This window comes from Arvicola amphibius, chromosome 1 (genome assembly GCF_903992535.2).
Source record: "Arvicola amphibius chromosome 1, mArvAmp1.2, whole genome shotgun sequence".
Taxonomy (NCBI): Eukaryota; Metazoa; Chordata; class Mammalia; order Rodentia; family Cricetidae; genus Arvicola; species Arvicola amphibius.
In genome coordinates, this window is record NC_052047.1 from 34,467,347 (window position 1) to 34,480,038 (window position 12,692).

At 38.3% G+C, this 12,692-nt stretch overlaps 1 protein-coding gene across 1 annotated transcript in view; it reads right to left on the reverse strand.

Annotated features, from left to right (window-relative positions):
* Positions 1–3,878: 3,878 nt before the first annotated feature.
* Positions 3,879–12,692, reverse strand: part of Grxcr1 (glutaredoxin and cysteine rich domain containing 1) — a 93,557-nt gene continuing 84,743 nt past the window's right edge. The window contains exons 3-4 of the mRNA XM_038317560.1: positions 11,524–11,589; positions 3,879–4,058 (exon numbers count right to left, since the gene is read on the reverse strand). Of these exons, the coding sequence (XP_038173488.1) occupies positions 3,879–4,058; positions 11,524–11,589 (246 nt within the window). The remainder of the gene's footprint in view (positions 4,059–11,523; positions 11,590–12,692) is intronic.

Sequence of the window (12,692 nt, forward strand, 5' to 3'; positions counted from 1 at the left end):
TTAGCTGGGTCATCCTTGTGGGAAATTTGGGGATTTACCTAGCACCAGGTTTCTCCCTAATCCCACAGTGGCTCTCTCTATCAAAACATCTTTCATTGTTCTCTCACTCCTTCTCTCCCCTTTCGACCTTCCCATTCCCTCATGTTCTCATTGACCTTCCCCTCTCCTTTACCACTCCCACTTACCTCCCATTTACCCAGAAGATCTCACCTAATTCCCCTTCCCAGGGCTATTCATGTGTCTCTCTTAGGGTCCTCCTTCTTACCTAACTTCTCTGTAGCTGTGGATTGTAGTCTGGTTATCATTTGCTTTATGTTCAATATCCTCTTATGAGTGATACATACCATGTTTGTCTTTCTGAGTTTTGCTCACCTCACTCAGTTCCATCCATTTGCCTAAAATTTTGAAGTCATTGATTTTACAGCTGAGTAATACTTCATTGTGTAAATGTACCACTAAGTTCTAGTGATGCCATATTGCTCCTTAGGTTATTGAATGTATTCTTGCATTGGCATCCACCCAAATCTTTCTTTAACCAGTGCAGGCAATATCTTTGCCTCTTGATACAATTGTTGCAGTCACTGTGTGTGTCTCAAGGAGTCACTGAGGTTGTGGAGGAATGGGTGGGATTGGTGGTGAAGTAAAACTTGCAGATTACAGGATCTGATGGGGAGGTTTGAGAAGCCTGACTAGAATAGGCTTGCTTCTGACCAGCTAGTGTGATTGAGATGGGTGGGGGAGAGGCTCAGGATTTATCTCCCCCCTCAGGGCCTAGGGACTAGAGACTGAGCTACCTCTTATTCCACTCTGTGTGGTCACTCTCTGTGGCTCAAGTCGTGGGGCATGGGCCCTTTGCTTCATTTCTGAACACTCTGCTGCTGCAGTCTGCAGTCTCTTTGTTTCCAACTCAGCAGAACTGCAATGCCTTTGTGGATGTGTGCAGCATGGGCCAGCACGTTCCCAGAGGAAACCCCAGAAAATGTAGAGTTTATTTCCTTTTCCCCTTTTGTTACAAGAGGGAGGCCCTTGTTTGTTCTGGACACCAATTGTAGTAGAAGCCTACTTGTTCATCCCTGCCACCCAGAACCCAAATAATCACACAGATACTGTATTAATTAAATCACTGCTTGGCCCATTAGCTCTACCTTCTTATTGGCTAACTCTTATATCTTAATTTAACCTATTTCTATTCATCTGTATATCATCATGAGGTCATGGCCTACCAGCAAAGTTTCAGTACATCTATCTCTGGCTGAGGATCATGGCGTCTCCCTGATCCTCTGCCTTCTTCCTCCCAGAATTCTGTTCCATCTTCTCTGCCTACCTAACCTCTGCCCTATCAATAGGCCAAAACAGTTTCTTTATTCATTAATGGTAATCACAGCACACAGAAGGGACTCCTACATCACATCCAGTGTTGTGGGACAATGGTGTTACCCTGTAAACAATTGTTTCTTGTACTTGTATAATAAAATGTTGATTGGCCAGAAGCCAGGGAGGGCAACCATGCAGGAAATAGAGGCAGGGAAATGAGAACAGGAGAAATCTGGGAAGAGGATTCTGCAAGCTGCTGTTGTTACCCAGACACTGAACAAGATGTGACTGCCTCGCCAGAAAAGGTACCAAGCCACATGACTAACATGGACAAGAATTATGGGCTAATTTAAGTTATAAGAATTAATTAATGAGAAGCCTGAGCTAATGGATGAATCAGTTGATAACTAACGTAGACCTCTGTGTGATTAATTGGGACTTAATGGCTGCAGGACCTGGTGGAACAGAAAACCTCGGACAACACCCTTTCGATATTTGAATACTCTCTTGTTCCTTTCTATTGTTTCTTGCTCTCCAAGGCTTTAAAAATGTATTTATGTGGCATCAGCAAGAAGTCGGGCACACTATAATCTGGCCCACTATCATGAGATGGTCATTGTCTCCATAAGATTCCTAATCCTTCTTTAAATACAATTTTCTCTGACCGTAAAAAATTCTCTGACCGTAAAAAACGTGTAAATTAGTCCTTTGCAAGACACAGTGTCCTCTTGCCTTTGACTAACAATCTTCCAATTGTCTATATATCAGCTGTCCAGCACATTCTGTCTGTTTCTGATGCATGCATGTAGGTCCTCCAGTTGTACATTTTATAGCACACTCATTGCCTTTGTGTTATGGGACCCATTTCTCTATATTTGTGTCCTTTGATCCTTCCTTCTAGGGTTATAAGCTTCATGAAAACAGAATTGCTTTCCCCCATGCCTGACTAGAGACTGTCTCACAGGCATTTGTTGCTCTTTTGATGATTGTATGGGTATTATGGAGGTTGTAGAGGTTTGAATGAGAACGACCCCTATAAGCCCAGTTAGTAGAATTGCTTGGGAAGGATTAGGTGGTGTGGGCTTGTTGGAGGAAGAGTGTCACTGGGAGTGGGCTTTGGAGTTTCAAAAACCTATGCAAGGCCCAGTGTGTCTTCTCTGCCTTCAATTTGTAAGTCAGATGTGAGTTCTCAGCTGTTGCTACAGCCATTGCAACATGCCTTCCTGCCACTATAGTCTCCATCAGGATGGTCATGGACAAATACTCTGAAACTGTAAGCAAGTTCTAATTAAATGCTGTCTGCTATAAGTTCCCTTGGTTATGGTGTTTCCTCACAGCATTAGAATAGTAACTAAGACAGGGGTGATTCCTTTAAACCATTGATAAGAGAATCCACAGCTATAGATAGAAGCAGACAACAATGTATTGTCATCTACTCTGCTCATATTATTTTGTTTCATATATTCATGCTTAAGCAGTTATTCTGCTCTTCTCTAAAGACCTATGAGTATCCATAACTTTATGAGTGGATTTCCATGACAGTGACACAAAGCAGGAGCTTCAAAGTAAGTTTATTTTAAAATAAATTAAACACAAAATAACTTGAAATATCTTATGGCAACATGTGTGTATGTGGTGTGGGGGTGTGGGGTGGGGGTGTCAGTGTGTGTCTGTGTGTGTGTTTATTCATGTGTGCAAGTAGGGGTGTATGAATGCCATGGCATGTGTGTGACGGCCAGGGGACAACATTCTTATCAGTCCTCATCATGCACCTTGGTTGAGACGGAGTTTCTTGTCCAAGCATGCATAAACAGGTTAGCTGTACTGCAAGATTTGTAGAATTCTCTTGCCTATGCTTTTCGTCTCACTGTAGTGACACAAGGATTACAGGTGGTAGCATACTACTGCATGTAGCACTTTGTGGGTTTGGGGTATTCAAACTCTGCTCACCAGGCTACATAGCAAGTATTTTGCACACTGGACCATCTCCCCACCAGTTCTGGCAGTTTTTATAACATCCTCCAAAGATCTATCTGAGAACACTGATAATGTATTATTAAAGTCATCTGCTCTGACACTATTATATAACTTAAAAAAATATGGCTTAAGAATACATGGTCCATTATTCCCTACTGTTCAAAGCTTATGCTTCCCTGAAGTTAGGAATGCATCACATGCATTACACATCTAAAGAGTTCTAATACATCTCTCTAAAGAAGAAGGTACCACTGCAACAAGCACTGAGATATGTTTTCTTTCCTTTAAGAATCAGAAAAACTTGAGGAATGAGACTTTGGATATGTTAGAATGAATTGAATTCTCCATGATTTCCACGAGAAACCATCATCTAGCACAGGTCTTGATCTTTGAAGTTGCTGAATACGTGTTTATTTAATAAAACAACAAAAATAATCATAACCAAAACGTAAAACAAAGGTAATTATAATATACAAACTTTATTTTGTAATCCAAAAACATTACTTTCTTTTAAAAAAAAAAAGCTTAGAAACCAGATTTTAGCCTTTGCTTAATAAAATAAGGCTTTCTCTGGGCAGAAGCTCCAGTTAGCCAGCACAGTTCTTACAGCGCTGAAGACCATTCTCATTGCAAGCTGTACACTTCAGGGCTTTGAAAGCATCCGTAAAGCAATTTCGAAACACTGACATCTTGCTTCCATGGCACACGGAGCATGGAAGGAAGCCAAAGCCTCCACAGGAGGGACACTCGTGTGGATGCTGTACTCTCTGCATAGGGTGGCAAGAAACAGGAGAGAACAGAAAATTCGTTAATGTAATCATTTCAGTCAGTATCGTGAGAGGTTGCAAAACAACATTAGTAAGATATAACTGTGGCTATGCACCTGACATTACCCGCCATTACTATCCTTGGGACCTAGGAGAAGGACAGCTACAGGATTCTTTCACTCCCTTGATGACCATCTATAGCTCAGGCTTGGTTTAGGAAGTCTAGTAAATTGTAGCCTAAGTGTGTTGCATGGCACATACATTCAAGAGTTTCATCATATGAAAACATTTTTTGTCAACTAAATAGAGCAAGAGATAATTATTATCATGAGAAGAATATACTTTTAGCTTTCCCTTTTGACTCTCTCTTAACACTTTTCTGTCTTCTAGAAAAAGTACATCCAATGAAGAACTTGAAAAATCAGAAAACTGGGAGCTAAAGTTTGAAGAAGCCAATATCTACTGAAGATCCATCATTGAGTTGCCAATTTGAATAATTCTTTAATCTTTGCAAAGCACTTTCAAATGTATCATTATATGCTATTTCCTCCCTCTACCTTCCCCCTCCACATACAGACATCATCTTCAAGAGAGACACAATGCAAGCATCATTATCCTCATTTGATACATAAGAAAACAGACACGGATATCTTGAGACATTTACGCACAGCATAAATCTTTCTTAATAGCTATCAGCCTTTCCACTTCAAGCAATGATAAAGGATCTCAAATATAGAATAAATACAACTGGGCTCTGTGTGGAAGACAGTACTTCATAAAGCCTTCACATTCATTTCAGTTTGCTTCCTTGCATTCATAAGCTTTCTCAGAATCCACTGCTGGAACTCTCCAAGCCAGGGGTGATTAGAAGCCATTGCAGAATGAGCACAAACAGAATTATGCTTAGTTCCTGACTTGCAATAAAGGAATTGGCAACAATGTTTGCAAGCGTGGATTTGTGCAAAGTTAAAAAATGTAGGCAAAACACACATACAAACACACACACACACACACATGCACACACACACCTGCAAAACCTACTATTCTTTGGTTTAGCTCTTATATAGTAAGACGCAAAATCTATGCAATGTCTTATTTTTAACAGCACAGAATTATTTTTATGTAAAGTAGGTGTTGCCTATCTCAGTGACACAAATTGGAAACTAGAAACACTCTTAAGAATAAGGAAATTCAAAAGCCTCCCAAACAGATAGATTGAATATAAATGATAATTTGATGGTTTTGTAATAGTTCTGTGAAAGAATTGGTCCCTGTAAAGAAAAGTAAGTTGGATTTAAATTTTTCGTAATGTTAAATTGTCTTTGTAAATATTTAGGGGGTGGGAGAATATACTTTAAAAAGCTAAATATAAGGGAATTAGCAAGTAATTACATAGTCTAATTTCAGAAATAAGAAGATCAATGCAATACATCCCTATGATTGTGAGAGAATGATACACTGAGAAATATCAAGCCGGTCTTGTTAGTATACACTTGCAAACCCAGAACTTCAGAAGTAGAGGCAAAAAGATAAAACATGTAAGGTTATTTTTGACTACATAGTGAGTTTGAGGCAAGCTTGGGAAATGATAGATAGATGATACATCGATTGATAGATAGATAGATAGATAGATAGATAGATAGATAGATAGATAGATAGATAGATAGATAGATAGACATCATGGCTTATATAAGAACTGCATCAACTAGCAAAGTAGATGTTAAGCCAGTCTACAGCTAAGAAGAGAGCAACAGGATCAAAAGTCCAGAACTCCATCCATTGCTGCTATATTGTGACAAATTTTGACTTCCTAATAGACCAAGATTGCCACATATTAAAAATAAAAATAAAGAATATTCACAAAATTTGAATTTCAGATAAATCACAAATAATTTTTATAGAAACATATATTTCCTTGGAAATCAACCACAAACCATAGTTTATGTGAGATTAAAATGTAAGTGGGAGTCGAAGCTTTGGCAGACTAACAGGGCAGGGGCTGTCAAGCAGCAGCAGGGATGTTTGGGAAACAGCTGTTTATCAACTGATGTAAATTGTTTGGCCGTTTTTAAAAATGTGCCTCAGCATTTCAGTAACAAACATAAAAAAGCATCAGGTGGACTTTATCTGTAACCAACTCCCACTGTGTCCTAGAACACTTGTGGATGAAGAAGCTTTAAAATAACATGGTTTTCCAAAAGAATGGGTTTATAATGACGAAGAATAGCAAAGCCAAAGTAAACTGTGAGCTCCAGTCAGTCTCCTCATGTCATCCTCTCTGCCACCCTCTCACCCTAAACATTGGACTGTCCATACAGAGAACTCAAAATTGTAACGCAACAGAACTAGAGGATCTGAAACATCACAGATCTGAAACAGAGCCTACAAAATTACTTTTGATGAATAAAAACATCAAATGCTAAATTCACTAGTACCAGGAGTTTACCCTGACTTCATAATTTATCTGAAAGTCACAACTAATAAATTTTCTAAGAGAAATTAACATATCAATATTTAACCCACATTCTTATATTAACAGAGCCACTGGTTTATCAATACCATCCTAAAATCCTGTCTTTGGAGTCCTTGAATTGTAAAGTGAGATCTTTCTTTGATTACTTAGCTATTGACAAGATTCGGTGAACTTATCCACATTGGACAGATAGAAGGCTGACTGGCACACAGTAAGGTTAGGCATTGTAAGCCAGTCTTTTATTAATATATCACTACCTTAAGTCATATGCCCCAATTGCTGTCTCCAGATAAATTATTCATAGCTACATGACTCAACCATATTCTTTTATGTTGGGTTATTTGATTTAAATGCATTAGTATTAGTCCTCTTGTTTAAGAGCTTGCCTCTGGAAAGGAAGAGTAAATATTACTTTATCTGTTAATTTTGATGCTTAAGGCACAGTGGTGAAGCTATTATGAGACCACTTCTATTCTCAATTTTAAAAATAGCTATTTCAACAATCAATGTGAACCAAGACATAGCTTTTGTGTCATGTAAATCTGCTCCTCTTAGCTTGTTGCTCATGTGCAGGGACATGGGCATATCCTTCAATTAGTCCCAGCCACTCATCTTGCCAGAGAAATGTTCTCTTGAACAGTATACATGATAGCATTCTTGAGCCAGAAAAAAAAAGTAAAATTATTTGCTGAGTTCCTTTCCTGGCCCCGTACAACTGCTAAGACTTACTCCTCACCTTCACTTAGGATAACTACTAAGCCTTAGACTTGTACTATGAGAACAAAAGGTAGTTGTATGACTAACACATGGCAACCAATAACACAAATGAGAATTGCTTAACCTGTCTAATGTCTTACTAGAGATTAACCAGTTGTCTGTCTTCTAGGATGTTCCATAAGAAAAAGATCATAGTATTAGAAAAGCTTATTCTCCAAACCTCATACACTAGATAAATTTCTCAACCAGTCTTGTGTCTTGTCATGATAAAGTCATATGACCCATTTACCTATATGTCATCTGAATTGAAAGTCATAGGAGCCTAACTATATAAATAATATCATAGGCTTTAGAGTCAGACTGATCTGATTCAGGATTCAAACATTTTCTGTAACATCTCAAGCAAATGATTTAGTCTCTTTCTATGCCTATCCTTTTATAGTCCTCATGAGAATAATAACACATTTTAATCACTCAGTATATATAAAACATCAAGCATATGACTTGCTACATGATCAGCATTTAAATGCTTTCAGTCCTGTGAATATTTAACTCCTACCAACACTAACCAGAGTGCCGGATATGTGGGGGTCCACAGAAGAGGGTCTGCTCCACCCTGACAGAAGGTCAGAGAGTTTAAGCCTGCTCTTGCTCTTTCAAAGTTACTGACAAGAAGCCTGACTTAAGGAGTGGCTACAAACAAGATGTCTTGACCTAGGGTGTGGTTACTTGGTGTTTTGGATATTAAGATGATCCATAGAGGTGGGTCAGCTCTACCTTGACCAAAGATCAGAGAATTCAAGCCTATTCCTGTCCCTTCAAGGATATGACAGGGAGTTTGCCCCAGGGAGTGGCTGCCTACAGGAACTTGGTCCAAGGTGTATTCACTACATGTCAGCATCAGAATGCTTAACTCAGGAAATACTTTATGTCTCAAGTACTGAAGCAATTAATTGTTCTGTTTGTCCTTTGTGTCATGTTAAAGCAGTTTTTTGCCTTCTCCTCTTTTCAAATTGGAGTATATTAGCATATGGGAAATAAATGCGGGTGGATTCAGTATTCACTGGGTTGCCCTCATGGTACTATTCTCTGTCTCTGTATTTCTTTCATCTCTGTTCCTCTTGACTAACATTTCTAATCCACATTCCCCTACCCTGGAACATATGAACCCATCAAGGCTGGACCCTGAGAGATGTTGCCCTAACACGTGGCTATGACATAGATATTCATATTTGAATATTGCATCCTCATCCACGTTGATTGATCATCTAATGCTTCTCTAGGGTCTCTCTCTTTATCTAGATTAACTTCCATTAAACCCTAGTTCCTTCATAGGCAGGATTTTTCTGGATGACTACAAATTTTACCCTTAGGACAAGAGGTCCAACCGAATTGTAGCACTTTACAATTGCTGTAATAGTGAAACCATTAGCACATTCTTTTAAAAATCAGGAATAATCTCAATATTTGTACATTAATTGTACTGACTGTAAATTTGAGATAAATTTTAAAAAGAGAAAAATGTTTTTGCAAAGCCCTACAAGCTGAAAGAAAAACAGTATCTACATTAATCTAGTAAGTAGATGGTAAGTGACAGAAAAAAGAATCGTGCATACAAAAGTGATGAATGTTCAGAGCATCTGTGTAAAGAGAAGTTTCTGTCCTTACTGGTCTTGCAGCCATTAAGTCCCAAAGAAACACAAAGAGGCTTATATTAATTATAAACTGTTTGGCCTATTGCTCAGGCTTATTATTAATTAGCTCTCTTACACTTAAATTAACCCATAATTGGTATCTGTGTTTAGCCATGTGGCTAGGTACTTTTTCCCAGTAAGAGATTATCATCTTGCTTCCTCTGTGTCTGGATGGCAACCAAATCTCTACCTTTCCTCTTCCCAGAATTCTCTTAGTCTGGTTGTCCTGTCTATAATTCCTATCTGGCTAATCTGCATTTTTTAAACCAATACAAGTGACAAGTCTTTACGGTATACAAAAGCATTATCCCACTACACATCTTAGTCACTTATATATCTGTACAAAGAAAACTATGAAGGCTCATTTATCCTATAAAACTCTAAAAGATACTACACAAGTATAGAGTTAAAATGCTTGTCTTAGTTAGGGTTTCTATTGCAGTGAAGAAACATCATGACTGCCGGGTGGTGGTGGTGGTGCACACCTCTCATTTCAGCACTCAGGAGGCAGAAGCAGGTGGAACTCTGTGAGTTCCAGGGCAGCCTGTTCTACAAGAGCTAGTTCCGGGACAGGCACCAAAGCTACACAGAAACCTTGTCTCAGAAAAAAAAAAATTAGTAAGTTTTGAGAATTCATTTTCTTGGGAGATGTAAGCAAGATAAGCAGGAGTTCAAGGTCATTCTCAGCTATACAGTAAGTTGGAAGTCAGCTTGAGCTAAATGAGACCCCATCTCAAAAAAATAAAATCAGTTCCTCAGTCACACAGTCATAAGTTACATGCTCAATAGTCACCGGCAGTCAATGGCTACTATCCTGGACAATGCAGGCAGAAGTGTCTCCATCACGGAAGAAGAGCTACTAGAAATGACTGTCTTGGAGAGGTATAGAGCTGTTAAACTAAACACCTCCAATGTTCATATATCAATAGAAAAATAAAATCATGTATATTCTGTAATATCATGTACATAACATTAAGATGTGCTAAGAAAATTATATAATGAATAAATAATATACACTATACAAGTTTTGTGGGTTAAATAAAAATACTTATTAACCTAACTTAATGGCTTGAAGTTGTCTACAAGCACAAAAAGAAAGAAATCTAACCATGCAAATATTTTTAGCAGAATGGAATCTTAGACCTGTAAGAGTACACTCTCATTTGATTCCTTAAGCTGTCAGGACTCCAGAGGGGAATGGATATGTTCATAGTCACAGGGCTATCAGTAGAGCTGTACTGCCAGTAAATTCTCAAATTTTCAGACCATACTACTTCTTAAATTACAAATTGCATATGCTAACGAAATTTAGGAAACCAGGTCATGCCATATTTTCTTCCTACAACCCCAAGACACTCCCTGTTCAGAAGCACTTTCTCTCTGCCTGTCCTTTTTATCAGCCTCTGTGTATAAATGTAATGCAACTGTTACTAGTATGACAGAAATTAGCTCAGAACTTCCCTGAGTTACTGCTATCTTTGAGCAAATCTTTGAGCAGACACTGTTGTCTCCCAAAGGAAAGTGCTTGGAAATCATAGCTACTCAAAAAAAAAAAAAAACTGTCAAATGAGTAAATACATCTTGATTTCCTTCCGAGAAAGACTAAATATCATTAAAAATAACTGTCAAAATCAAGGAGTATGTAGTTCATTTGGGATGTAAATCAAATACTCAAATGAAAATGATAAAAGGAATCCTTTGCCAACCATACCATATGAAGAGTCATGGAAATAAGAAGGCAGAAAAAGCTAGAAAGCATTTTTAAAACTAGTACTATGGATAGAGACTACAGACCTTCCAGATATAGAGATAAAATGAGGACTCGGAACAATAGCGGTCTAGGTAGACAGAACTTGCATTAATGAGTGGTTCTAAAGAGAGCAAGGAGGTCACATAACTCTTACTTTTGATTGATTTAGAAGGATCAAAAATAAAGTTAGAACAAGAAGGGCCAGTAAAGCACATAGATGATGGTCTGCCTTGTTCACCTGGTTAAGCTTTGGCCGGTCATGAATGTATAATTTTCACTCTTAAAAGCATTTCCATCAGGATAATAAAGCATATGGTCTTCCTATGTGCAAAAAGAAACAGACTGATACAATCATTTACCAGAGGAATGCTAAGGGTTTCCCAGTTACATATTAATTTATTACATTATGTATTTGAATAATTGTGTCCCTTATGCTATAACTGTAAAGGGTACCAACAGAAATTAAAAAGTGTGTCTCATAGAAATGTTTTTTTCCTTTACCTTCATAAACGAGTAAGTCCATGGGAATAAGTGTGCTTTAAGACAATTTTCTAGCTTAATACTTCATCAACACCTCTATTATGGAGAATTAGTCTCAGATAAAGTCAACTAAAAAGTTCAGTTAATAGGATGAGGTTGTTAGAAGCAGACATTTAAATCACCCTTGTTGGAGCAAATGCAATGGCAGGTGGTACCCAATTAAACTCTCGCACATATACCATTTTACATTTGTATGAACATGGAATAAAGATTCAACTAAGAAACCAATTACAATCAGAATGTGCCTAACATTTTTGATTACCAAAAATAAGTTGTTAAAAACACAATTACCTCAATTTTGGTTAAGAGATCTTGCAGTTCTCCCGATTCATTCATTGACAAAATTTTCTCAGCACCCTGTTAACAAGAGGGATAGGGGGAAAAGAAAATTCGTTGTGTTAATATTTGAAAGCCAAAGTCATAACCAGGAGAGGTTAGCTTACCAAACAATGAGCACAAATTTCTCCCTCAGCTCTGAGTAAACTTAGAACCAAAGGCCAAAATGTTTTACTGTCCCATACCCACTCCTGTGTCAAGGCTCAGCTTGGGCACTGAGAAGGCTGTCAAAAGGGGCAAGCTCTGGGAAGTACTAGCTCCCACACCAGGCCTAACAGGGATGCGTACAGCACATCCATGGAACCCAGCACCAGGTCTTCTATCTGGAGAAGGGAGCTTTGAGAAAAATCCACAGCCTGGGTTATCTCTGCCCCTTCCTAGTCATCCTGGAATGACCCTCCTTACTGCCATACATGTACTTTTAACGGCTAACAAAATCATCATCATTAACCCAGTGCTGTTGTCAGACAGCAAGCACCATCTCCTTTGATACAGTGTGCTCTGCTGTTAGCAGAAGTTGACCCTTAGTAAAATTAAATAACAATCCTAGAGTGTCCTTGAGAGAAAGCATAAAGGCAGCTGGAACACTGGCAGGGAAATTGCTTTAGAGCTGAAGTTACTATGAAAGTAAGAATAGGAGACATGTAGGTCCTTTCTTACACATTTATCGTGTGTCTTTGAACTATCCCCATTGTCTCTCCTTTCTATATTCTTCTTAGCACTCTTCCATTCAACTTCTCAGAGTAGAGAGAGGGGAGGAAGACAGTTTGGGTGATTATTACTAATGAAAGGCTGAGTTCACTTTGACTTTGTTCACCCTGTCTCTGCATTGCTTCAAGTAAGAGTCTAATCTACTTTTTTCTTAAGGAACAAGTCATGGACGAAGATCAGACCATATTTTTATATTCCTATTTGTGGTAAGCATGGCAAATATTCATTTAAAGAAATAATGAGATTTTTATTGGATCCCATGGGAATCAAAGTATATTTTATGTGAATACATATAAAAGAATAGTCTACTTACAGAAGACGAAATTAATGCTAAAAGAATGATGTGTTGGGAAATGCCAACATGGGCTAAAGATCTACTTGCTAAGGCTGCAGAATGCCTTCTGGGGTTAGTG